The sequence below is a fragment of the Xiphophorus couchianus genome, chromosome 14 (assembly GCF_001444195.1).
Source record: "Xiphophorus couchianus chromosome 14, X_couchianus-1.0, whole genome shotgun sequence".
Taxonomy (NCBI): domain Eukaryota; kingdom Metazoa; phylum Chordata; class Actinopteri; order Cyprinodontiformes; family Poeciliidae; genus Xiphophorus; species Xiphophorus couchianus.
Genome location: NC_040241.1, coordinates 25,171,565 through 25,195,441, shown reverse-complemented (window position 1 = coordinate 25,195,441; position 23,877 = coordinate 25,171,565). Strand labels below are relative to the sequence as shown.

General features: G+C 41.1%; 1 protein-coding gene across 1 annotated transcript; it reads right to left on the bottom strand.

The window, feature by feature from the left end:
* Positions 1-11,137: 11,137 nt before the first annotated feature.
* On the bottom strand, positions 11,138-19,824 carry LOC114157625 (high affinity immunoglobulin gamma Fc receptor I-like). The gene is made up of 9 exons (XM_028038738.1): positions 19,714-19,824; positions 19,454-19,489; positions 18,991-19,254; positions 18,666-18,911; positions 18,408-18,584; positions 18,218-18,304; positions 15,845-15,937; positions 12,516-12,587; positions 11,138-11,400 (listed from the first exon to the last, which is right to left on the bottom strand). The coding sequence occupies exons 1-9, from the start codon at positions 19,742-19,744 to the stop codon at positions 11,348-11,350; spliced, it is 1,059 nt and encodes a 352-aa protein (XP_027894539.1). The 5' UTR covers positions 19,745-19,824; the 3' UTR covers positions 11,138-11,347.
* Between the last annotated feature and the right edge of the window lie 4,053 nt (positions 19,825-23,877).

Below are 23,877 nucleotides of genomic sequence, written 5' to 3'. Positions count from 1 at the left end.
TTATAACATTAACGATTATCATTATTATATCTATCACGATTATAATTATAACATTAACGATTATCACTATTATATCTATCACGATTATAATTATAACATTAACGATTATCACTATTATATCTATCACGATTATAATTATAACATTAACGATTATCATTATTATATCTATCACGATTATAATTATAACATTAACGATTATCACTATTATATCTATCACGATTATAATTATAACATTAACGATTATCACTATTATATCTATCACGATTATAATTATAACATTAACGATTATCACTATTATATCTATCACGATTATAATTATAACATTAACGATTATCACTATTATATCTATCACGATTATAATTATAACATTAACGATTATCACTATTATATCTATCACGATTATAATTATAACATTAACGATTATCACTATTATATCTATCACGATTATAATTATAACATTAACGATTATCATTATTATATCTATCACGATTATAATTATAACATTAACGATTATCACTATTATATCTATCACGATTATAATTATAACATTAACGATTATCACTATTATATCTATCACGATTATAATTATAACATTAACGATTATCACTATTATATCTATCACGATTATAATTATAACATTAACGATTATCACTATTATATCTATCACGATTATAATTATAACATTAACGATTATCACTATTATATCTATCACGATTATAATTATAACATTAACGATTATCACTCAAAGCAATAATCATTGTTGAAATAACGTCAATCTTGCAGTGGTACATAAATAAAGATCATGTTTCTGGATAAATCAGAGGAAAAATTATCATTTTTCTGGATAAATCAGATCTATGATCATTTTTCCAGCCTGCTGCTGTCAGAACAGAAACATGTCAAAGCTCCAAACATGATGATTTAAAAATGTTTTTATTTCTTCCCATCTTAATAATTATAACAGCCTTTTTATGAACTTTATAAAATGAAAACACAAAACGCTTCACTGCGTCTGTCTGGACTTTGTTCATCGTTTAAGGAGCAGCTAAAGAGCCTCTTTTATTTTTCTGTCATGTTTTATGGTTGTGTTGCTGTGAAAAGTTTTCATCCAGTGAAATATGATTAATAAATAGTTCACCTCTCCTTACAGTGAACATTACTTCAGGTACCAGCTAAGAGATGTGATGAGAGGAAAACCCAGTGACCCAAACATTTCACTCTGCAGATGATAGAAAACTGGATTCATATTTCACTGCTTGTCTTCCTTAAGTTATTTTAGAAAAGTTTTTCTGCTGCCTGGTTGTTTAATGTGAATAAATGTTGAATGTTTCCATTATTTTTGCTTCATCATTTCAGATTAGTTTAAATGAAGAAAAACTCAGGATGCAGTCAGAGGACGTGTGATATTTGTTCTCACTTTATGATTTAACTCAATAAAACCAGAAATTATTTTTAGCTGAAACTTTATCTGGAGATGTTTTAAATCTAACATCCCGTTTAATCCCAGATTATTTCCTGTAAAATAAATTCATGCATTCCAATCCTTGGTCCTATAATAAACACATGATATTCATGAATTATATCATTTTATGTTGGTTATGTTAGTGAAAAGGTTTTATACTCGGCAACAATTGTTGCTGGTGGGAAACTGTACAGTCTGAATGACACAAATCTGACCTATTAATAAAATAAAACATAAAAAATCATGACCTGCATAACCTATTATAGCAAAGAATGGTTACAAGAATGTTCAGAAATATTTTAGATGTATAAAGATTCAATGCCACAGCCTGCAGATGTCATTGTCTCAATGTGCCGAGTGACCTTTGACCTCATTTGGTCGTTTCATCAATGAGACAAAATCAGGTAAAAATGTCAGTATGAACAAATCTGCATCCAGGAGGAAATTGTCCCAGTTCCACCAGAACAAGAACCAAGAACTCCACCTTGGTTCTGTACTGAACTGGTTTCAGACGTGGCTTCATCTGGTACCAGTCATTCAGTGGACAGGAAACACTTTGTGGAAAGGATCGCCTTCTGGGAAGGTGTGTGTGTGTGTGTGTGTGTGTGTGTGTGTGTGGTTGATTTCAACTGTGGGAACGACAGTGATGAAGGAAACATCTTCAGGTTCCTTCAGGTCTAGAAGATCTAAAACATCTGATAGTTTTAAACTGTGTGGGAAAAACAAGGAATATAGAAAAAACTGGAGCTGATCTTAGTGGATAAACCAATGGACAACAGCATAGCGCTGTCTGTGTGTTAGCATAGCGCTGTCTGTGTGTTAGCATAGCGCTGTCTGTGTGAAAGCATAGCGCTGTCTGTGTGTTAGCGTAGCGCTGTCTGTGTGAAAGCATAGCGCTGTCTGTGTGTTAGCATAGCGCTGTCTGTGTGTTAGCATAGCGCTGTTTGTGTGTTAGCATAGCGCTGTCTGTGTGAAAGCATAGCGCTGTCTGTGTGTTAGCATAGCGCTATCTGTGTGTTAGCATAGCGCTATCTGTGTGTTAGCATAGCGCTGTCTGTGAGTTAGCATAGCGCTGTCTGTGTGTTAGCAGAGCACTGTCTGTGTGTTAGCATAGCGCTGTCTGTGTGTTAGCATAGCACTGTCTGTGTGTTAGCATAGCGCTGTCTGTGTGTTAGCATAGCACTGTCTGTGTGTTAGCAGAGCACACAGACAGCGGTCTGTGTGTTAGCATAGCACTGTCTGTGTGTTAGCAGAGCGCTGTCTGTGTGTTAGCATAGCGCTGTCTGTGTGTTAGCAGAGCTCTGTCTGTGTGTTAGCATAGCACTGTTTGTGTGTTAGCAGAGCGCTGTCTGTGTGTTAGCATAGCGCTGTCTGTGTGTTAGCATAGCACTGTCTGTGTGTTAGCATAGCGCTGTCTGTGTGTTAGCATAGCACTGTCTGTGTGTTAGCAGAGCGCTGTCTGTGTGTTAGCATAGCACTGTCTGTGTGTTAGCAGAGCGCTGTCTGTGTGTTAGCATAGCGCTGTCTGTGTGTTAGCAGAGCGCTGTCTGTGTGTTAGCATAGCGCTGTCTGTGTGTTAGCAGAGCGCTGTCTGTGTGTTAGCATAGCGCTGTCTGTGTGTTAGCATAGCGCTGTCTGTGTGTTAGCAGAGTGCTGTCTGTGAGTTAGCATAGCGCTGTCTGTGTGTTAGCATAGCGCTGTCTGTGTGTTAGCATAGCGCTGTCTTTGAGTTAGCATAGCGCTGTCTGTGTGTTAGCATAGCGCTGTCTGTGAGTTAGCATAGCGCTGTCTGTGTGTTAGCATAGCGCTGTCTCTGTGTTATAATACATAGACATGTAATAACTACATGGCACAACAAATATCTCAACAGGCCTTTTCTTTAAAGCCAGACATCATCCTGAGATGGAAAACAAGCTCTGAGGTTTCATGTTTATCACGCATCATGGTGAAGTAAGTCCCTCCAAACTGAAACCAGTTTCTATTTACTGGAAATCAGCAGAAACTGGATGTTTACATCAGTGGAAAATCCCCAGGAGTCAGAAGAGTTAACTCTGCTTTCAAACAGCAGCTTGTTTCAATCAGACAGGAATGTTGAAGCAAGAGATCATTATCAAAGATAATCAGCATTGTTGCTGTTTAAATACAGGTTTAAAAAATAAAACTCTACTGAGCTCTACCCAACAAAACGCTGATCCAAAGACCCGTCCTCTTCTTCTGTGATTGGTTTCTTACTCCACTCACTGGAGCCTCGTCTGGATGATTCCTGGTTTCATCCTGAAACTCTCCTGTTTCTGGGCATCAGCTCCATTGTTCCTGTTTCCTGTAAACCAGGCTGTGATTTACTGGAAGAATCAACTGGTTACAAAGTGGTTTAAGAACAATCAGGTTTATGTCACAAAGTGCTGACTGAAAATGTAAAACCTGAAAAGCTGTGAGAGCAAAACGACCAACAAACACGGTCCAGTTCCTCCAGCTCCGTCAAAATTCCTGCAAACTTTTATTAGACGTTTGTTGAAGGAAACCCAGAAGGTTTGACCCAAATCAGACAGTTTGAGGCAGCGGTACCAAATACTAATGGAGAGTATTTCAACTTTTGACTTTGAAGAACGTAATAAACGTTACCATAAGAATTCTCTCATTATTCTGGCATTTAGCAAATAGAAAAACATTATAATCCTAATTTACCTAAAACAGGAAAACTTTATTCTGATTTGATGTTGACAATGAAATTTTTATTTTTATTTTTAACAGAGTATGTAAACTTCTGGTTTCAACAAGTAATTTCATAAAACTAAACATTAGAGTGTTGTTGTTCTTATGTCTTATAACAAGAACTAAATGATCTGAAACATTAACTTTCCATTGAACTCCAAACGCCGTGTTATGATGCATTTATTGTAAAGTTTTCTTCTGGCCTAATAATCAGACTGATATAGTAATAGTAACCCACCAGCTTCAGACTGGTCACCATGGTGATGCTGGAGCCGGAGTCCTGCCGGGTCGTTAGCAGGAAGCCTGTTGAGGAGCTAACTCAGGTCTGTTGACATGGCAACAGTTTCTGGTGTTGTTGGGTTTTTCTGTACATTTACATGAAACCACCGAATGTTTCCTCTGAAAAACGGTACAGATTGAAAACGGTTCCAGAGTCCAGTGGTTCTGAAACGTACCGCTGTCCGTTGTCTTGTAAACAGAATAAATGGATCTTTTCTGTCAGGGAATCCAAAGATCATGCATAGCATGACGCAAAACAGCTGCTTCCTACCATCCACAGAAGAAGAAGAAACTACTGACAATGCTGCTGTTGCTACAATTCATGTTCCCCCATCAGGTCCCGTTCCCTCAGCGTCTCTTCACCGCTCCGCACCGCCCAGGTGGGAAAACACACCTGCCGGTTCAGAGCTGCTATCTAGAGAACCGTGAAAACTCAAACAACGTGTTTCAGCGAATCTTTCCCACTGCGCCCTAATCAGACACACATAGTGTGTTTCCCCCAGTATCCGAGGTAACGGGACCTGATGGGGGAACGCGAATCAACGTGCTTTCAAGTAGAACTTTTTTTTTAAACACATGCGCACTTAGCTTCAAAGAACCTAGCACCAACTAGTGGCGTGGCGAGAGCATTACACGTTTCCGATGTTTAATGTTACTGTGTAAACAAAGATTGTAATGAGAACGTCTTCATGTAAATGTAACAAGAGAAACGAAACAAAAATCCCATTTTCGTTGAATCATTGTCGTGTGAACAGGGCCTCAGGTAAACGCTCCACACACTGAAGGCTGCAGGACGTCGCCCCCTATTGGACCGGAGCTAAAACAGTAAAACAGTTTACAGACAGCCTCCCTGCTGGAGCCTCTTATTATTCACTACATGATTATTGTCATTAGTAAATAATAAGCACATCTATTGTTCTTTATTTGTGCTGAGGTCCTCCTCTTCAGGCCTCCTGCTGTGATTAAAGCCACAGCTGCTGTTGCTGATCTGGTTGTTTGGTGAAGGAGTCAAACTGTTTTCCACCACAAAATTAATGTTTGTACTTGAATTTTTACATGAAGTCATTTCAGTATTTTTATCAGAAAAGGAAACGTTCTTCCTGAAACCTGAAAGCTCTCTGTGAGTGATTTTTATTTTGAGTGAGTGGAGAAGCTCCTCCTCAGAAACTACTTTCTGATGCATGAGCAGCCATGATGCGTTCAGGTTCCCTCAGAGGTCAGTTTACTGTCAGTAACGGTTCCCAGAAAACTCCTACAGTCAGAAAACTTGGTTCCTGTGTCTGACTGGCTTTTCTAAAATCAGTGAGCAGGTCTTCAGTTTCTGAGGATCAATCACCGCTGACCCAGTCCTCACCACCTGCCCCGGCCTGTTTCTTTCTCATGAAGCAAGCAGACCAACAGTGAGTCATCTGCATAAAGGCAAACAGCAGGGAGGTAAACCTGGGCCTTCACTGCTGCTGCGGTTTGTGAAGAGGATAAAGAGGAAGAGTGAGAACAGGAGCATAAAATCCCTCCAGCTCCAGAGAAAACAGCTCTTCTCTTTTACTGTAACCAGCTGAGCTTAGTGAGCAGGAAGTAGATTTTAACCTGGATGGAAACCCAGTGAGTCAGAACCTCAGTGCCGTTAGTTTATAAAAAAAAAATTATTTTATTTCTAAAACAGTTTGAATGTTTCAGACAGAAAATAAAACTGGAATAAAGTCTCTCAATATTTCATCTCAGTACAGAAATAAAACACTGTAAAACATTTTACACTGAACAGAACTTCTTCACTGAATTCATGACTCAACTCTGCCCCCTCCTGGTGGCGCCTGGTACCGAATCCTCTGATTACTGACTCTAAACTGGTTCAGGTTGGGAAGCTCCCAGTTCACCTTCAGATCAGCTTAAATCTAATCAATTCAAATCATTCAAAGCATAAATCAGAAGGTTTGTTCTCTGCTTCATGTTCAAACTTTCCTTTACTGAACCGGGTCACTGTGACCCGCTTTCCTCCTGACTGAACTCTGAAGCTCCTCAAGACAGCATCTCAGCCAGGATTAGGTCTGAACTTTGACTAGGCCGTTGACGCACACTGATTGAGTGCAGCTGGGATCATTGACCTGCTGCTACTTGGATTTGGACTTGGTTTCTAAATGAATGAATGGACCATGAGCCTCCAGCTGTAAACGTCTTTATGAAACGATTCGGTGCAGCGTCAGACAGACGGACTTTAATGGACAGATTTATGGCATGAAATAATAAATAAATCACTTCTGTAAGGTAAAGCTCAGACCGTCACACTGCATGTCTCCAGCGCTATGCTGCCACCTAGTGGCGGACATCAGTAACTGACCTGCAAACAGAATTATTTCTGAAACTAGAATATCTGAAAAAGGGGCTTTTTTAAATTTCTTTCTCATCTCAGAAAATGAAACTATTATATAGAATCATCACATAATCACATCTTTATTCCAGACACATAAACAGGTCCAAAGTGAAAGAAAAAACAAACAAAAGAAAAACTGTAGATGAGATAAATTGATGTATTGAGTAAATCCTCCGTCTCCAGGTGAGAAACTCAGAGGAATAAAACTTGATTCTCTGAGCAGAAACAGGATCTGGCATCAGAGGCTCCATCAGTCATCATGTCTGTCTTCATAATGACTGAATGACCCAACAGGTCAGCAGTTTTCCTCCATAAAACACCATGAGATTAGTCTCATCCCTTCATCCTTTTCATGCAGTCACCTGATCATAAGCAGGATGTTTAGATCACCGTTTATCCAGCAGTTCCACCAACCGGAGACGTTTTCTGCTGCTGACCTTCCTGTGAGAAACGTTTCTGTAACTTCCTCCTGAGAGTCAGCGCCATCAAACCTGAGAGCCAATCAGAAACCAGCCAGTCTCTGTAGGACCACATGCTGCTTCGCTCAGCAGTTTATCATAGAAACTGCTGGGCTTTGACTAGGCCACAGCATCACATGAAATGTCACTAAAGTTAATGATAAAAATGTTTGAAAATATAGTTAACAAGTGAATATTTATCTGACATTTTCCTCTAAACTTCAGTCCGTTTGATGGAAATGAGAATTTCATCCAGTCTCACTTTAAAATATAAAAGTAACAAAACTAATAATCTAAAAATAAACATGAGTGTTTAAATATTTAAACACTTTAATGATCAGCCAGAGGAATCAGCAGTTTCAATAAATCAGATCAGAATTTAAAAACCTCAGTTCAATTTTTATTGAAAATGTATCATAATGTAGAAAAAGAAACTACAAATATGATTAAGAATAAAACAAGATTTTAAAAATTCATTTAAAAACCCAAACAGTCTTAACATGAATACAGACAGAATGATTGGAGGATAAATTTAGTATTTTCTGCTGGTAAATATGAATATGTTACATATATACTGCATTAGATTATAAATGATTAAATATTAACATTTAATAAGTTAACCTACCAGCTGCAACACATTATTCTTAATATCTGCATCATATTCATGTTGAAAAATGTTTTCCTTACTGTACAGTATTTTATTTATTCTGATTTCAGACATTTTATATTCTATCTTCGTATGAACACTGCAAAACTCTCACACAAAATATTAAAAATGCACATAGATACTACTAAAATATCACACACACACACACACACACACACACACACACACACACACACACACAGACATACTATTCTGAATGGCTGAAAACTAACACTAGGCTGAATGAATGAATGAATGAATGAATGGGGATGACTTGTATTTGTCTGTGAGAGGCGGGGCATAATTTGGAGGTCAGATCGAACATGTTGGTACCACAGTGAGTCTTCAGTAGTGAGTGTGAGACTAAACAGTTTTTGTCCTAAATGGGCCTCCGTAGACTTTTAATCTGGTCCACTTTGTGATTAACAGAACCAGAAATCCTCACTGAGACTACAACCTATCTATCTATCTATCTATCTATCTATCTATCTATCTATCTATCTATCTATCTATCTATCTATCTATCTATCTATCTATCTATCTATCTATCTATCTATCTATCTATCTATCTATCTATCTATCTGATGACATTTTGATTATTTATGATGTAAATTCATAAATAAAGTTTCATTTTGTTTAGTGACAGATTTAAAGTTTATTTTCTGTTGTGAAAACTGAAATAATTCGTCCTGATTGACCAGGAGGCAGAGAGTTTTACAGTCAATCTGTCTAAAATTAATTACCAAAGATTTATTGAAGTGGGACCAACAATCAGACTTTCTGCACAGTTTCATGTTTTTATTCATGTTAGCCAGGATCATTTATTCACAAAAACACTGAACAATATTCATGTTTTCATTTGACTCTTTGAAAGTTAACACAATAATCTTCCTAAAGGTTGTTCTTTAAGAAAATCTGGAGGAAGGTCAGAAATAATACAAAATTTACTGATAGAACTAAAATAATAAGTTCAATTTATGATCTCAATAAATTATAAATAAAGTATTAACAATCCTACTGTTGGTGTTTAATTCTGATAGAAAATCTCCATTAATAACTTTAATTTTGTAGTTTTTTAAATAGATGAGGCAAATATTAGAAATTAGCAACATAAAACTACAGGAGATCCTCAGGGATGTTCACTTGGTCCTTTTTATTCTGAGTTTAACATTTATGAACAGAAGTGATTTCAACAGAACCAGCTGATCCTCTGTTAACATAAATACGATTTAAAGTCATAAAATCTGCCTGCAGCCTGAGAACAGTTAGTGAAACACATCAGACACAGAAACGGTTTCAGTTTAATGGTTTTGGTTTAATGGTGTCTGATGGTTTCATCCTGTCACTGACTGGATCTGATGGGCCTCGTCGTGTCACCCCACAGGTTCAGAGGTCACCCTGTGGTGTTGGTGTGGGAACATCTGGGTCAAAGAGGCCGCAAACTGCTGCAATTATCGTTATTATGAGGAAAACACCTTCAATAAAAACCAATAAAACCAATAAAACCAGTAAAACCAACAAAACCAGTAAAACCAATAAAACCAGTAAAACAGACTCGTCTTCCTGGTTTTGTGTCTGTTTGGGGAAAACAAGTTGGTTTCTGGGTAAATACATGAATCATCGTCCGTATTATAACTTTTACTTTATTAAGTAAGGAAAGTAAAATAAAGCGTTTTGGTAATCGATCAATAACTCATAAATCAAGTGTGTTTAAATAATTAAAGACTTGATTACTGAAGTTATAGATCTGGGAAATTTGAACCAGTTTTCAGAGGAAAGCCAGACGATAAAATATTATCCAGCTGAACTGTTTCCTTTAGATCAGAAAGAAAAAATATTCACTATATATAGATAATATGTTAAAGGACAGGGCTGCACAGTGGCGCAGTTGGTAGCACTGTTGCCTTGCAGCAAGAAGGTCCTGGGTTCGATTCCCGGCCGGGGTCTTTCTGCATGGAGTTTGCATGTTCTCCCTGTGCATGCGTGGGTTCTCTCCGGGTACTCCGGCTTCCTCCCACAGTCCAAAAACATGACTGTTAGGTTAATTGGTCTATCTAAATTCTCCCTAGGTGTGTGTGTGTGTGTGAATGGTTGTTTGTCCTGTATGTCTCTGTGTTGCCCTGCGACGGACTGGCGACCTGTCCAGGGCGTACCCCGCCTCCCGCCTGGAACGTAGCTGGAGATGGGCACCAGCAACCCTCCCGACCCCATTAGGGACAAGGGTGAACAGACAATGGATGGATGGATGGATGGATGTTAAAGGACAAAAACTGAGAAAATGAAATAAACAGAAACCTGGAGACAACTGAGGACCTCTAGTGTTCAAAACAGGTAAAAACACGGAAATGTAATTTATGAAATTCATAAAATAAATTTAGAAAATGAGCCGTTAATTTAGACCTTAATGTGTTTAAATGTTTCCAAATAATGACATTCTAATGAGGTTTAAAGGATTGTATTTTTAACATAAATCTTATAAAACTGTATTTTTACTGTTTTCTTATTACTCAGGTGAATGTTTATTTATTTTGTTGAATTTATAATTAATTTATGATTATTATTCATGAAGGCGTTTCAAGAAATGAAATGTTTGTTTTATCATGAAATTCTTTACAGAAACACAATTTTTTTCAAATACATTTAATTCTATAATATTTTGGGTCAAAGTGCAGCTGAAAAAGTTAGAAATTTGGACTTTCTGCCAGTAGGTGGCGCTGTGGGGTTTTATTGGTGTTTCCTCCAGTTATAATAATCCATCATAATTCCATTATTTCTTGTTGTTATACTCTCAGTTGTTATTAAAACATATTAAAGATGAATAAAGCAGCAGGTTTGGAGCAGAAGGTGATTTCTGAATCCTGATTAAATGTAAATAAAGTTATGGTGATAATCTGTTATCAAGATTTATTCACTGCAGGAACATGTCTGAATATAATCATATTAAAATATATTTTATATAGGTGCCACAGTGTTGGATGAAGTTTCAGTTTTTAGACAAATAACTGATAAATATTAAAACTCTGCCCCCTACTGGAGCAAAGTGGAGTCTGTCGTTTAAAATGATATAAAACTTAAACTGTATGTTTACACAGAAAACTACACTTTATAAAGTTTAGGTTATGTATTTCTACTGCTTTAATAAACGTCCCATGAAAGATAATTTAGTTAATAAAAAGCTTAAAACAATAAAAACACCAAAATAAATCTGGAAATATTATTTATGAAAAAATAACTTTTATTAAAAACAACATTTGAAAAAACTGACAGGTTTTATGAAGCGATGCAGTTTTTATTATAATGCAACATTCATTCAGAGTTTTAGTAATATTTTAATAAAAAAAACAGATTATAAACCAACATAAATAAATTCCAGTCCAGTCTGGTGGAGTGAGGCAGAAACCAGTTAAACCAGTAGATGGACGTCACTGGTGGATCAGGAGGGAAGAGTAGATGATCTCTGGCTCTGGATGAAGATCTGAAGACACACAAATCATCTCTATATTAATAATAATAATAATGATGTTACTGCTGAACGTTTGGGTCAGTTTGGGTTTGTTTGGGTTTGTTTGGGTTCGTTTGGGTTTGTTTGGGTCCGTTTGGGTCTCTGAAAACCTCCAGGCTGAAGGAAACTGAAGCTGCTTCAACTTTAAACATTTCAGGATTTATAATCTGAGAAAATCAGACAAATTATCTGAGATTTGATTAGATTTAATTTTACTGAAGTTATAGAAATTCAGAACGATGATTAAAACAAAAGTGTGGCAGCTGATGTGTGTGTGTAGGTGTGTGTTGCTGTATGTGTGTGTGTAGGTGTGTGTTGCTGTATGTAGGTGTGTGTGTGTGTGTTGCTGTATGTAGGTGTGTGTGTGTGTTGCTGTATGTAGGTGTGTGTGTGTGTGTAGGTGTGTGTGTGTTGCTGTATGTAGGTGTGTGTGTGTGTGTGTTGCTGTATGTAGGTGTGTGTGTGTGTGTTGCTGTATGTAGGTGTGTGTTGCTGTATGTAGGTGTGTGTTGCTGTATGTTGGTGTGTGTTGCTGTATGTGTGTGTGTAGGTGTGTGTGTGTTGCTGTATGTAGGTGTGTGTGTGTGTGTGTTGCTGTATGTAGGTGTGTGTGTGTGTGTTGCTGTATGTAGGTGTGTGTTGCTGTATGTAGGTGTGTGTTGCTGTATGTTGGTGTGTGTTGCTGTATGTGTGTGTGTAGGTGTGTGTGTGTTGCTGTATGTAGGTGTGTGTGTGTGTTGCTGTATGTAGGTGTGTGTGTGTGTGTTGCTGTATGTGTGTGTGTAGGTGTGTGTGTGTTGCTGTATGTAGGTGTGTGTGTGTGTGTTGCTGTATGTAGGTGTGTGTGTGTGTGTGTGTGTGTTGCTGTATGTAGGTGTGTGTGTGTGTGTTGCTGTATGTTGCTGTGTGTGTGTGTGTGTTGCTGTATGTAGGTGTGTGTGTGTGTGTGTGTGTGTTGCTGTATGTAGGTGTGTGTGTGTGTGTGTTGCTGTATGTAGGTGTGTGTGTGTGTGTTGCTGTATGTTGCTGTGTGTGTGTGTGTGTTGCTGTATGTAGGTGTGTGTGTGTGTGTGTGTGTGTGTGTGTACCTTTGGTCCTTTTTGTTCTGTCTGTGTTGTTTCCTGTTCTGACGTATGAATAAACAGCAGATGAATCGTTCTCTGAAATGAGATTAATTCAGATTAGAGGAGCAGATTACAGAGGAAAATCTAACAGTAAATCTACACAGATTTAGTATTTATGCTGTTATTTTTATAACTGAACAGTTTTTATTTTTATCTGCTGCCTGGTTGTTTGTTAGAAGGATGTTGGGAAACGATCCATCATCTCTCTGCTCTTTCATATTCAACTCCTCAGGAATTATGTCAAATGCTAATCAGCTGCTCTGGTCAACACCTTGTTGCCATGGTTACAGATCACAACAGTCAGAAAGTGAAAGAGTGAAAATGCCTCCAGATGAGCAGCATCCATAACCAGAGGGAATAATTGTTTGATTCAACCTGAAAAAAATAAATTAAAATGAAAGAACGAGCAGAGCTGGTTTATATCTATTAATATTTAATATAAACACAATATCTCTACCTGCCTGTAGATCCATGTTTTACCTGCCTGTAGATCCATGTTTTACCTGCCTGTAGATCCATGTTTTACCTGCCTGTAGATCCATGTTTTACCTGCCTGCTGATCCATGTTTTACCTGCCTGTAGATCCATGTTTTACCTGCCTGTAGATCCATGTTTTACCTGCCTGTAGATCCATGTTTTACCTGCCTGTAGATCCATGTTTTACCTGCCTGTAGATCCATGTTTTACCTGCCTGTAGATCCATGTTTTACCTGCCTGTAGATCCATGTTTTACCTGCCTGTAGATCCATGTTTTACCTGCCTGCTGATCCATGTTTTACCTGTCTGTAGATCCATGTTTTACCTGTCTGTAGATCCATGTTTTACCTGCCTGTAGATCCATGTTTTACCTGCCTGTAGATCCATGTTTTACCTGTCTGTAGATCCATGTTTTACCTGCCTGTAGATCCATGTTTTACCTGCCTGTAGATCCATGTTTTACCTGCCTGTAGATCCATGTTTTACCTGCCTGCTGATCCATGTTTTACCTGCCTGTAGATCCATGTTTTACCTGCCTGTAGATCCATGTTTTACCTGCCTGTAGATCCATGTTTTACCTGCCTGTAGATCCATGTTTTACCTGCCTGTAGATCCATGTTTTACCTGCCTGTAGATCCATGTTTTACCTGCCTGTAGATCCATGTTTTACCTGCCTGTAGATCCATGTTTTACCTGCCTGTAGATCCATGTTTTACCTGCCTGTAGATCCATGTTTTACCTGCCTGCTGATCCATGTTTTACCTGTCTGTAGATCCATGTTTTACCTGCCTGTAGATCCATGTTTTACCTGCCTGTAGATCCATGTTTTACCTGTCTGTAGATCCATGTTTTACCTGCCTGTAGATCCATGTTTTACCTGCCTGTAGATCCATGTTTTACCTGCCTGTAGATCCATGTTTTACCTGCCTGCTGATCCATGTTTTACCTGCCTGTAGATCCATGTTTTACCTGCCTGTAGATCCATGTTTTACCTGCCTGTAGATCCATGTTTTACCTGCCTGTAGATCCATGTTTTACCTGCCTGTAGATCCATGTTTTACCTGCCTGTAGATCCATGTTTTACCTGTCTGTAGATCCATGTTTTACCTGCCTGCTGATCCATGTTTTACCTGCCTGTAGATCCATGTTTTACCTGTCTGTAGATCCATGTTTTACCTGCCTGTAGATCCATGTTTTACCTGCCTGTAGATCCATGTTTTACCTGCCTGTAGATCCATGTTTTACCTGTCTGTAGATCCATGTTTTACCTGCCTGCTGATCCATGTTTTACCTGTCTGTAGATCCATGTTTTACCTGCCTGTAGATCCATGTTTTACCTGCCTGTAGATCCATGTTTTACCTGTCTGTAGATCCATGTTTTACCTGCCTGTAGATCCATGTTTTACCTGCCTGTAGATCCATGTTTTACCTGCCTGCTGATCCATGTTTTACCTGCCTGTAGATCCATGTTTTACCTGCCTGCTGATCCATGTTTTACCTGTCTGTAGATCCATGTTTTACCTGCCTGTAGATCCATGTTTTACCTGTCTGTAGATCCATGTTTTACCTGCCTGTAGATTCATGTTTTACCTGCCTGCTGATCCATGTTTTACCTGCCTGTAGATCCATGTTTTACCTGCCTGTAGATCCATGTTTTACCTGCCTGTAGATCCATGTTTTACCTGCCTGTAGATCCATGTTTTACCTGCCTGTAGATCCATGTTTTACCTGCCTGTAGATCCATGTTTTACCTGCCTGTAGATCCATGTTTTACCTGCCTGTAGATCCATGTTTTACCTGCCTGTAGATCCATGTTTTACCTGCCTGTAGATCCATGTTTTACCTGCCTGTAGATCCATGTTTTACCTGTCTGTAGATCCATGTTTTACCTGCCTGTAGATCCATGTTTTACCTGCCTGCTGCTCCATGTTTTACCTGTCTGCTGATCCATGTTTTACCTGCCTGTAGATCCATGTTTTACCTGCCTGTAGATCCATGTTTTACCTGTCTGTAGATCCATGTTTTACCTGCCTGCTGCTCCATGTTTTACCTGCCTGCTGCTCCATGTTTTACCTGTCTGCTGATCCATGTTTTACCTGCCTGTAGATCCATGTTTTACCTGCCTGTAGATCCATGTTTTACCTGCCTGTAGATCCATGTTTTACCTGCCTGCTGCTCCATGTTTTACCTGCCTGCTGCTCCATGTTTTACCTGTCTGCTGATCCATGTTTTACCTGCCTGTAGATCCATGTTTTACCTGCCTGTAGATCCATGTTTTACCTGTCTGTAGATCCATGTTTTACCTGCCTGCTGCTCCATGTTTTACCTGCCTGTAGATCCATGTTTTACCTGCCTGTAGATCCATGTTTTACCTGCCTGCTGCTCCATGTTTTACCTGCCTGCTGATCCATGTTTTACCTGCCTGTAGATCCATGTTTTACCTGCCTGCTGCTCTTCTGCCTGAGTTTCCTCAGTCAGAGACAATTAAAGGTTTTCTGTTCTATTCCAGGTTAACAGGAAGTTTTTTCTTCCACTGTCAGCAGAAACCAGTAAAACCTTTTTATCAGATGTTCATGTGGAGCAGAAGAAGAAACCGCAAAGATCAACTTCTGGTAAAGAGCAACAACAGCGGCGTCATGGTGACCACATCCAGGTCAGAGGAATCCTCAGCTCAAAGCTGCTGCTCTGGTTTTAAATGAGTTTAAAAAAGATTTAATGCTTTGCTTAACTTTTTACTGGAGGTAAAAATATGAATTATTTCTAAGACAAATAAAAGTCTTTGTTTTAAAGATCAGAGTGAGATGAAGGATGTGAACCTCTGAGCTCGTCTTCATCGTCTCTGGTGTTTCTCTCTCCGTCTCTCTTGTTCTCCATCCTCACTGCAGAGTAAACTGAAGCCCAGTCGCCGTCTGGTCAGTAAAACACACATGATGTCACTGCAGCTGCTGCCAGAAACAAACCAACCAGCTCTGACTGGTAAAACCTCTGATTGTTCTGATTGTTCTGGTGAATCTTCAGTCAGAACCAGCAGCAGGTTTCAGTCTGAACTGGAACACCAGAGGAAACGAGAGCCACTGCAGAGCTGCAGGCTGCTGCAGCCTGGCAGAGGTTCTGCACATTAAACAGGAAACCAGAGGCCTGCGACACGCACACACACACACACACGCACACACACACACACACACACACACAGACCCCCCCCACACACACGCACACACCCTGCCAACAGAGGACTTCTGTTTCTAGTTTGTTGAAAAAGCAAAAACCCAAAATAAAATGTACATTAAAGCTCTATTACCTTAATATGACTGAAGGTTTGACTTTAAATCATTTTTGGAGAAATTGCCAGGAGGAGACCTGGATCTCTGAGCGACGTTAACCTACTGCAGTAGAACCGTCTGTTCACATTACTGACCTAAAGAGTTTTTACTTACTACAATCAATTACTTTAATTAACTGATGATTTAAACTTCAGTGATATTATTTAATTAATTCGTTACAATACAAATATTACCCAAAAAGTGAAATTATGGCCACATATTACAATGAATAATATTTTGATTGTCATTTAATGATGGCATGAATTAATAACCAGGCCTGCAGTATCAACAACAAATATATATTTTTAATATAAATTTTGTCTCTTAATGTGGTAAGTTGCTCCTCTGTCTTTAACTATAACCACACACACACACACACACACACACACACACACACACACACACACACACACACACACCATCATCAGGAGCGTTTGCTCCTCAGTCCACTGCCTCATTCTGCTCGCTGACATAAACCATCATAATCATGAATAATCATCAAAACATTTAATCTATTTCTGGTTCCATCTTCGGTTCACACTGTGGTTAAACTGTCACTACATCACAGTCTGGGTGTCAAAGCCACTCCTCCATCCTTCCTGTCTGAATAAAATACTGGTACCAGAACCTCAGGAGGGATTTGATATTTCAGTACAGCCGGTCCAAACAAACCTAAACCATCATCATAAGAGCAGACGGTTCCTGAGGCTCTGACTGACCGTCTGTTGGACCAGAACAAAGAACAAGAGGAAAGAGGAGGGAAAATCACAGCTCTGACATTTAACAAAAACATAAAAATAATGAGAGAGAATATCATAAAAACCTAATCCATGTGGGATGAGGAGGGGAAGACCTCTGACCTCTGACCCTGGTCCATTCAGACTCCCCGTCCCCTACCCAAGTCAGAACCGAAGAAAATCTTCCAGATGTGATTCCAGAGACTCCCAGATGTTTCCACCATGAACCAGGCTGAGTGGAATGGAAGAGCCTTGGATCCGGATCCATCAGGGGAATCTGGAGGAGACCAGAGGAACCGGCTCTGACTGCAGGACCGATCCGGTATGGATCATCTGGACGGTGTGTAGGGACGGACAGTCAGAACCTTCTGACCCACCAGGAGGTTAAGTTCTTCTACTCTGTCCTCTGGACCAACACAGAGAGCTGATGATCTCCAGAAGCCTGAAGTGGGTCAAGGTGAACCCGAATACCCTTCTCAGAACCAAACACTCCAGATCCCCTCCTCCCAGTTAGGAGACTTTTCCAGATTAGATGGTTGGGAATCAGTAAGTTACACTCAGTTCAGGCCTCCGGTCCACTGAGTGGTCCGGTCCGGTCCGGTCCAGTTCGGTTTGGTTGGTATTTATGGTTATGGGACTTCAGGATGGATTAAACCCAAACCACCAACATGGAGACCAACCAGCGCGGTGCTAAACCAGACGCACCAGAACGTCTCAAACAGGAACATTTCTCTGTCCGCTGATGGACATCAGATCATTTTTAATCTCCCAAAACAGAAACTCATCCTGGGAGCAACAATGAAACCTGATCCTGACGTCCCTCCGTCTGGACCGTCCTGTTGGCCTCTGGATCTAAAACTGAAGGCGAACCAGGAAATGCTGCAGTATGAAAGATTTTATAATGGAATCAGAACAAATACAGAACCAGAACAACCCGGTCCAGTCAGTGGAAACGACCGGCAGACATCATGATGTCATCATGACATCATCAGTTTGGTCCTGATTGTGTGGAAGATCATAAACTGAAACAAACATTTCTAAATAAATGAAAACACAGACATCAAAACATTCTTAGATTCCCATCTGGTTGGTAAAAATAAAACCCAAATAACTGGATAAGACTGAACCGTACCAACGCTGCATCTGATTGGCTGGAGTCGGGTTTGTAAAACATCATCACTGTGTGACAGATCTTCATCTTCAGCTTCATCTTCAACAACTGAAAACAGAACAAAAAATCTGAAATCACAATCTGACAACATCTGAAAGAAAAAACTCAACATCTCTGGAAGAAAAGCTTCATTATAAAGTCTGACGTTTACCTTCAGGTTTCCTCCTGACAAAACATTTCAGCAGCAGAACCAGGAAGACGAAGACGAGACAAACACAGGCAAGACAGAGAGAGAGAAGAAGAGGAAGACTGGGAGAGGAAGAATCCATCGGAGACTGGGAACTGGAAGAAGAGGTGGAGGAGGAAGGAGGAGTGGAGGAGATTCTCCCTGAAATGAATCAAAGGTAATAATTTATTTCTTGTCTCCTGATGAAGGTTGAAGCAGACAGAGAAGCTGTTGACCTCTGACCTTTGACAGAGATCCTGCTGGATGGAGACTCTCCATGACCTTTGACATTACATTTATAGAGGCCTTCATCAGAGCTGGAAACATGGAGGAGGGTCATGTGACCTGATGGTCCATCACCAATGAAGGAGCCATCTTTATAGAAAGCAGCTGGGAGGTTGTGGGTTGGATTCCTTGCTCTGCAGCTCAGAGTGACGTCATCTCCCTCCATCACAGGGAGGACAGGACTCTGCAGGATCACTGATCCACCTCAACACAGAGACAAACTACAGCATTTCATCCATTTCCACACAGCTTCAGCAACACTAACTCCACAGTCTGATCTTACCAGAGACAGAGAGCTGGATGCTGCTGCTGCTGCTGGAGGATCCAGACATGGACTCACACCAGTATAAACCAGTGTCTAATGGGAGGAGGTAGTTCAGGTTGCAGGAGGAACCATCAGTTTCTCCCCATTGATCTCCACACTGAGTTATGTTTCCTCTGGTTGTGTTTCTCCTCACAGTCCATCCATCCTCACAGGTCAGAGTCACAGATTCATATTCAAAGAACTGAGATCTGCTGGGAATCACAGTCAGACGAACTGGGAGGACTGGAAATAACATACATGTCTGTAATATTCTGATGTACCTTCATTAATCTTGTCTGATCTCACCACCTTCTAATAACTCGGTGATGTTATGGATCTCAGGAGTTAAATATTGATAAATCACATGATGATGACGAATCGTCTCTGATAAACTGTCAGCATCAGTTCCTGTAACGACGCAGCAGCAGGAGGAGAAACTGACCTGAGTTTGTTGAGCAGCAGAGAAGAACGATGAACTCTGAGGAGAAATAAAGTTCAGCTCAACTTAACAACCCACTTCACAACATCAGCTAATGAACTGTGAAGGTCTGCAACACATTTCCTGTTCCCGTCTTAAAGTCCTGCTGCGTTTGGGTCCAGTTTTAACCAGCTGACCTCCCCATCAGAACCATCAGAACCACCAGAACCATCAGAACCACCAGAACCATCAGAACCAAAGCAGAAATGCAGACAGTTTCTCACCCAGCAGACGTCTGGCAGATGTTTCCTCCATGTCTCCTCAGAGCGTTGACCCGTTTGGGTTGGTGCTGGTGAGACCGGGCTCAGTCCGCCCTCTTCCTCTGCTGGCTGTTCACTTCCTGCTCTGCTGATGCTGAGCTGCTTCTCCAACCATCAGACTGAAACCTGCCAGCAGCTCAGAGGTTCTGACAGGCTGAACGCTGCTGCAAAATGAACTTTATGCTCATTTTAGATTTAAATTAAGACAGAAAATCAGTTTATTTAGTGGAGTTTACATCAGAATATAAAAACCTCCATGGTGAACATGACTGATGCATTAATAATAGTGAAGTAAAGACAGAAGCTGATGTAACTTATTCTTTACAGCACATCAGCGCCATCTAGTGTTACATTAATTACTACTCAACTACAAACCATTATGGTTGAAAATCCTGAACTATATCTATGCTGAAGTAAATCAGACCTCAGAGTCTCTCAGATTGTTCCTCATTTTTACTCTGTCTGCAGTCCAGTGGGGTCACACTGACCCGTTAACAGGAGCGCCCCCTGCTGGGACGCTCCTCCAGAGCGTCGTTCTCAGACTGTGGGAGGATTATTGCTGGTTCACAATGCAGGTTTCCTCAGTAGCTTTGGTTCATTTCTCAGACCTGAGTTTTAATTCTCAAAACTACTTACTCAATATTCAAACCTCTGAGTCACTTGTGCAAATCAGAAAAACATTTTCTCATTTCTTTCAACAAGTTGTGCAAATGATTGTGTACAATTCTCTGCCAGAGTTAAAACTGATTAATATTTAGTACCTGACAGTACAGTGAGCAAGAAGACAGACTCTGGACCCAACAAAATAAAAAAATATTCTTTAGGTGAAGTTGGAGTTTTCACTGACACAAAGCTCCAACTGTTTTTACAGCAGATTACATGTTATATCAGATAATGGTTCATATTTTTATGTTTTTACAGTAGATACCAATTTGTTTTTTTGTCTGAAATGTCACTAAATGTAGCAAGAAAGTCACTATCGGCCAAAATCAAAATGGGCAGGTCAGGCTTTTTAAAGATCGGTAACCAGGGATCGGCCAGAAAACTGCAATCAGTGCAGCCCTACTTAGGATGGAATACATTAGGGCTGTATAATTATATTGATTCTACAATTTATCGACATTTTTCCTCCTCTGAAGGTATAATATGTTAAACCATAGGGGTCCATAGGTTTATTCCGTCTTTTTAACATGTCTGGTTTGTGATGGCGTAGCAGCAAGACTCCGCCTCCTCCAGTCTCGCTTTCAGCTTGTGCTTGAAGTGCAAATTATAAACTACACACCAGTTTTTGAACTGTGTTAATAGGCCAAGTAAAACCGCAGTTATGCTAAAATAAATAACCCATCACGGTCCGAATGTCAGAGAAATGTCAAAAACCGGCTTTTCCAGTTATGGAAGGAAATGAGCTTCCAAAAGTAAAAAACCAAACTCAACATTAGATCGTTTTGTTTTTGGAAATCTTCAATAAATAACAATGGGCTGCATTTTGTTGCTAAGAAACAAAGTAAAGTTGTGCAAGAAACCTGAAAGAGAGGCGGAAAGGAGCAGCGGCAAAAGCAGTGAGATCCTGAAATTAATGCAAAGTTTGGATATTGGAGCGACTAGTGGCATCTACTTAGTGATTAGTTTTTAGCTCAGTGGTTTCTGTTCTGTATATAAAGGATAACCTGGAGAGTAATGCAGTGGTTCTGTTTTGAGCTGGAACGAAGAGATCCTGGCAGTCTGAGAGGCAGCTGCTCAGAGACCCCAGCAGGGGAACGGCGGCAATGAGGCAGAGCCGCCAACAGTGGCGTATCTAGGCCCGTTTTAGTGGGGCTTTAGCTTTAGCACCCCTAAAGCTAATTCAGATTCAGGGGTGTATCTCAGCACCCCTGAATCAGGTTGAAACCCATCCAGTAAAATACGGAGTCGTCCCATGTCTGGCCGTTAAATGTGCGTCCTGCAGTGAACCGATACATAACTGTAAGACAGAAACGCCTTTCATACACACATCAACACTAAGTTTAACAATAATGACCAAAATAAAACACAGGAGATATTAAGGTCAGCTAAATTGTAGTGGCGGGAGCTAAAGGTGATGTCATAGTCCATGACATCACCAACCGATCAGTTGAGTCTCCGGTCAGTCAACACAAAATTCATATGGACACTTTAGCTGACTGAATAAAGATGAGTAACGAAAGTGAAGTTTATGTGAGACCCAAGGTCTCCTTTTGGAACAAAGTAAGAAAGACTTGTTCTAACAGAGTTCATCCTGGGCAAACCACCCCAGATTATCGGAAGAGGAAATTTCTTGGCGAACTTCTTTGGAAAGTAATAGAGAAAGTGGCAGACGGCCCCACGATGCATCTGGTCAGAGAAATCTTTTCTGAACAACACAAAAAACTTTTGGCCTTACTGCTGAGGAAAACAGGGGAGATAAACGTGGACGTTCTTTCAGACGTATCAGAGGAACTCAGCGAAAGAATTTTCCAAAGTATTGCGAGGGATGCGTTCCACTTTGCTTCTGGACTTAATTTGATTGCACTTCTCGACTACCCGGAAGGACATATATTTATTGTGAGAAAATTCAAACGCCACTTGGAGAATCCTGTTCCTAAAAGGAAAATGTTTACATCTACGAAAATAAAGATCAGAAGGACATTTTTTCCGAATGAGGATTTGTATTCTGACGAAAATTGCCTGAGTATAAGCCTCACTCAGGCAGACATGGATCAGTTTTTGAAGGACGCAAATGAGATGGGATTTAAACGGGGAACTGAAGCTGAAAGGAGAAATATGGTGGAAAGAATTTTTTGGAGACTGATTTACATATCAAGTTACAGATCTAGCTATGGTGCTTATAAAATGAAGGACACCGACCCTGTCCACAAAAAGCTTGCTCCAAAACTCTGGGAAGCAGTAAAGGACATAGATTTTGTATTTTTTGAGGAGATGGAGACAAAACTCGGCCAAGACATATTTCAACTTCTCAGCAGCAATGATGACGTAGTAAAAGAATTATTGTTTAAGATGATAAAAAGTGAAAACCCGCTAGTCATTTACAAACTCACCGAAAGTTTCAGAAGAACCCTGGCACGTCCAAGGAAAATTCATCTTAAGAAAAATTATCTTAGAAAGGCGTGGAAGTGGATTGAACAGGCTGTCTGCTGTGGAGAGGATTCAGAAGAGAGTCAAGACGTTTTTAACAATAGACCAAATGTTGAGCCTCGCCCTGCCTCTGAGTCGGGACCCGCTCCTGGCTCGGGACCGGCCCCTGACTCGGAACCGGCCTCTGAGTCGGAACCGGCCTCTGAGTCGGGACCCGCTCCTGGCTCGGGACCGGCCCCTGGCTCGGGACCGGCCTCTGGCTCGGGACCTGCCTCTTACTCCTGTCCGGCCTCTGAGTCGGGACCGGCTTCTGACTCGGGACCAGCCTCTTACTCTGGTCCGGCCTCTGAGTCGGGGCTGGCCTCTGAGTCGGGACCGGCCTCTGAGTCGGGACTGGCCCCTGGCTCTGGACCGGCTCCTGGCTCGGGACCGGCCTCTGACTCGGGACCGGCCTCTGAGTCCTGTCCGGCCTCTGAGTCGGGACTGGCTCCTGGCTCGGGACCTGCCTTTGACTCGGGACCGGCCTCTGAGTCCTGTCCGGCCTCTGAGTCGGGACTGGCCCCTGGCTCTGGACCGGCTCCTGGCTCGGGACCGGCCTCTGACTCGGGACCGGCCTCTGAGTCCTGTCCGGCCTCTGAGTCGGGACTGGCTCCTGGCTCGGGACCTGCCTTTGACTCGGGACCGGCCTCTGAGTCCTGTCCGGCCTCTGAGTCGGGACTGGCCCCTGGCTCGGGACCGGCTCCTGGCTCGGGACCGGCCTCTGAGTCCTGTCCGGCCTCTGAGTCGGGTCCGGCCTCTGAGTCGGGACTGGCCCCTGGCTCGGGACCGGCTCCTGGCTCGGGAACTGCCTCTGACTCGGGACCGGCCTCTGAGTCGGGTCCGGCCTCTGACTCGGGACCGGCCTCTGAGTCGGGTCCGGCCTCTGACTCGGGACCGGCCTCTGACTCGGGACCGGCCTCTGAGTTGGGGCCAAGTTGGGACCGGCCTCCGAGTCAGGACTGACCTCTGAGTCGGGCAATAGGGCGAGTCGCCTTTTGG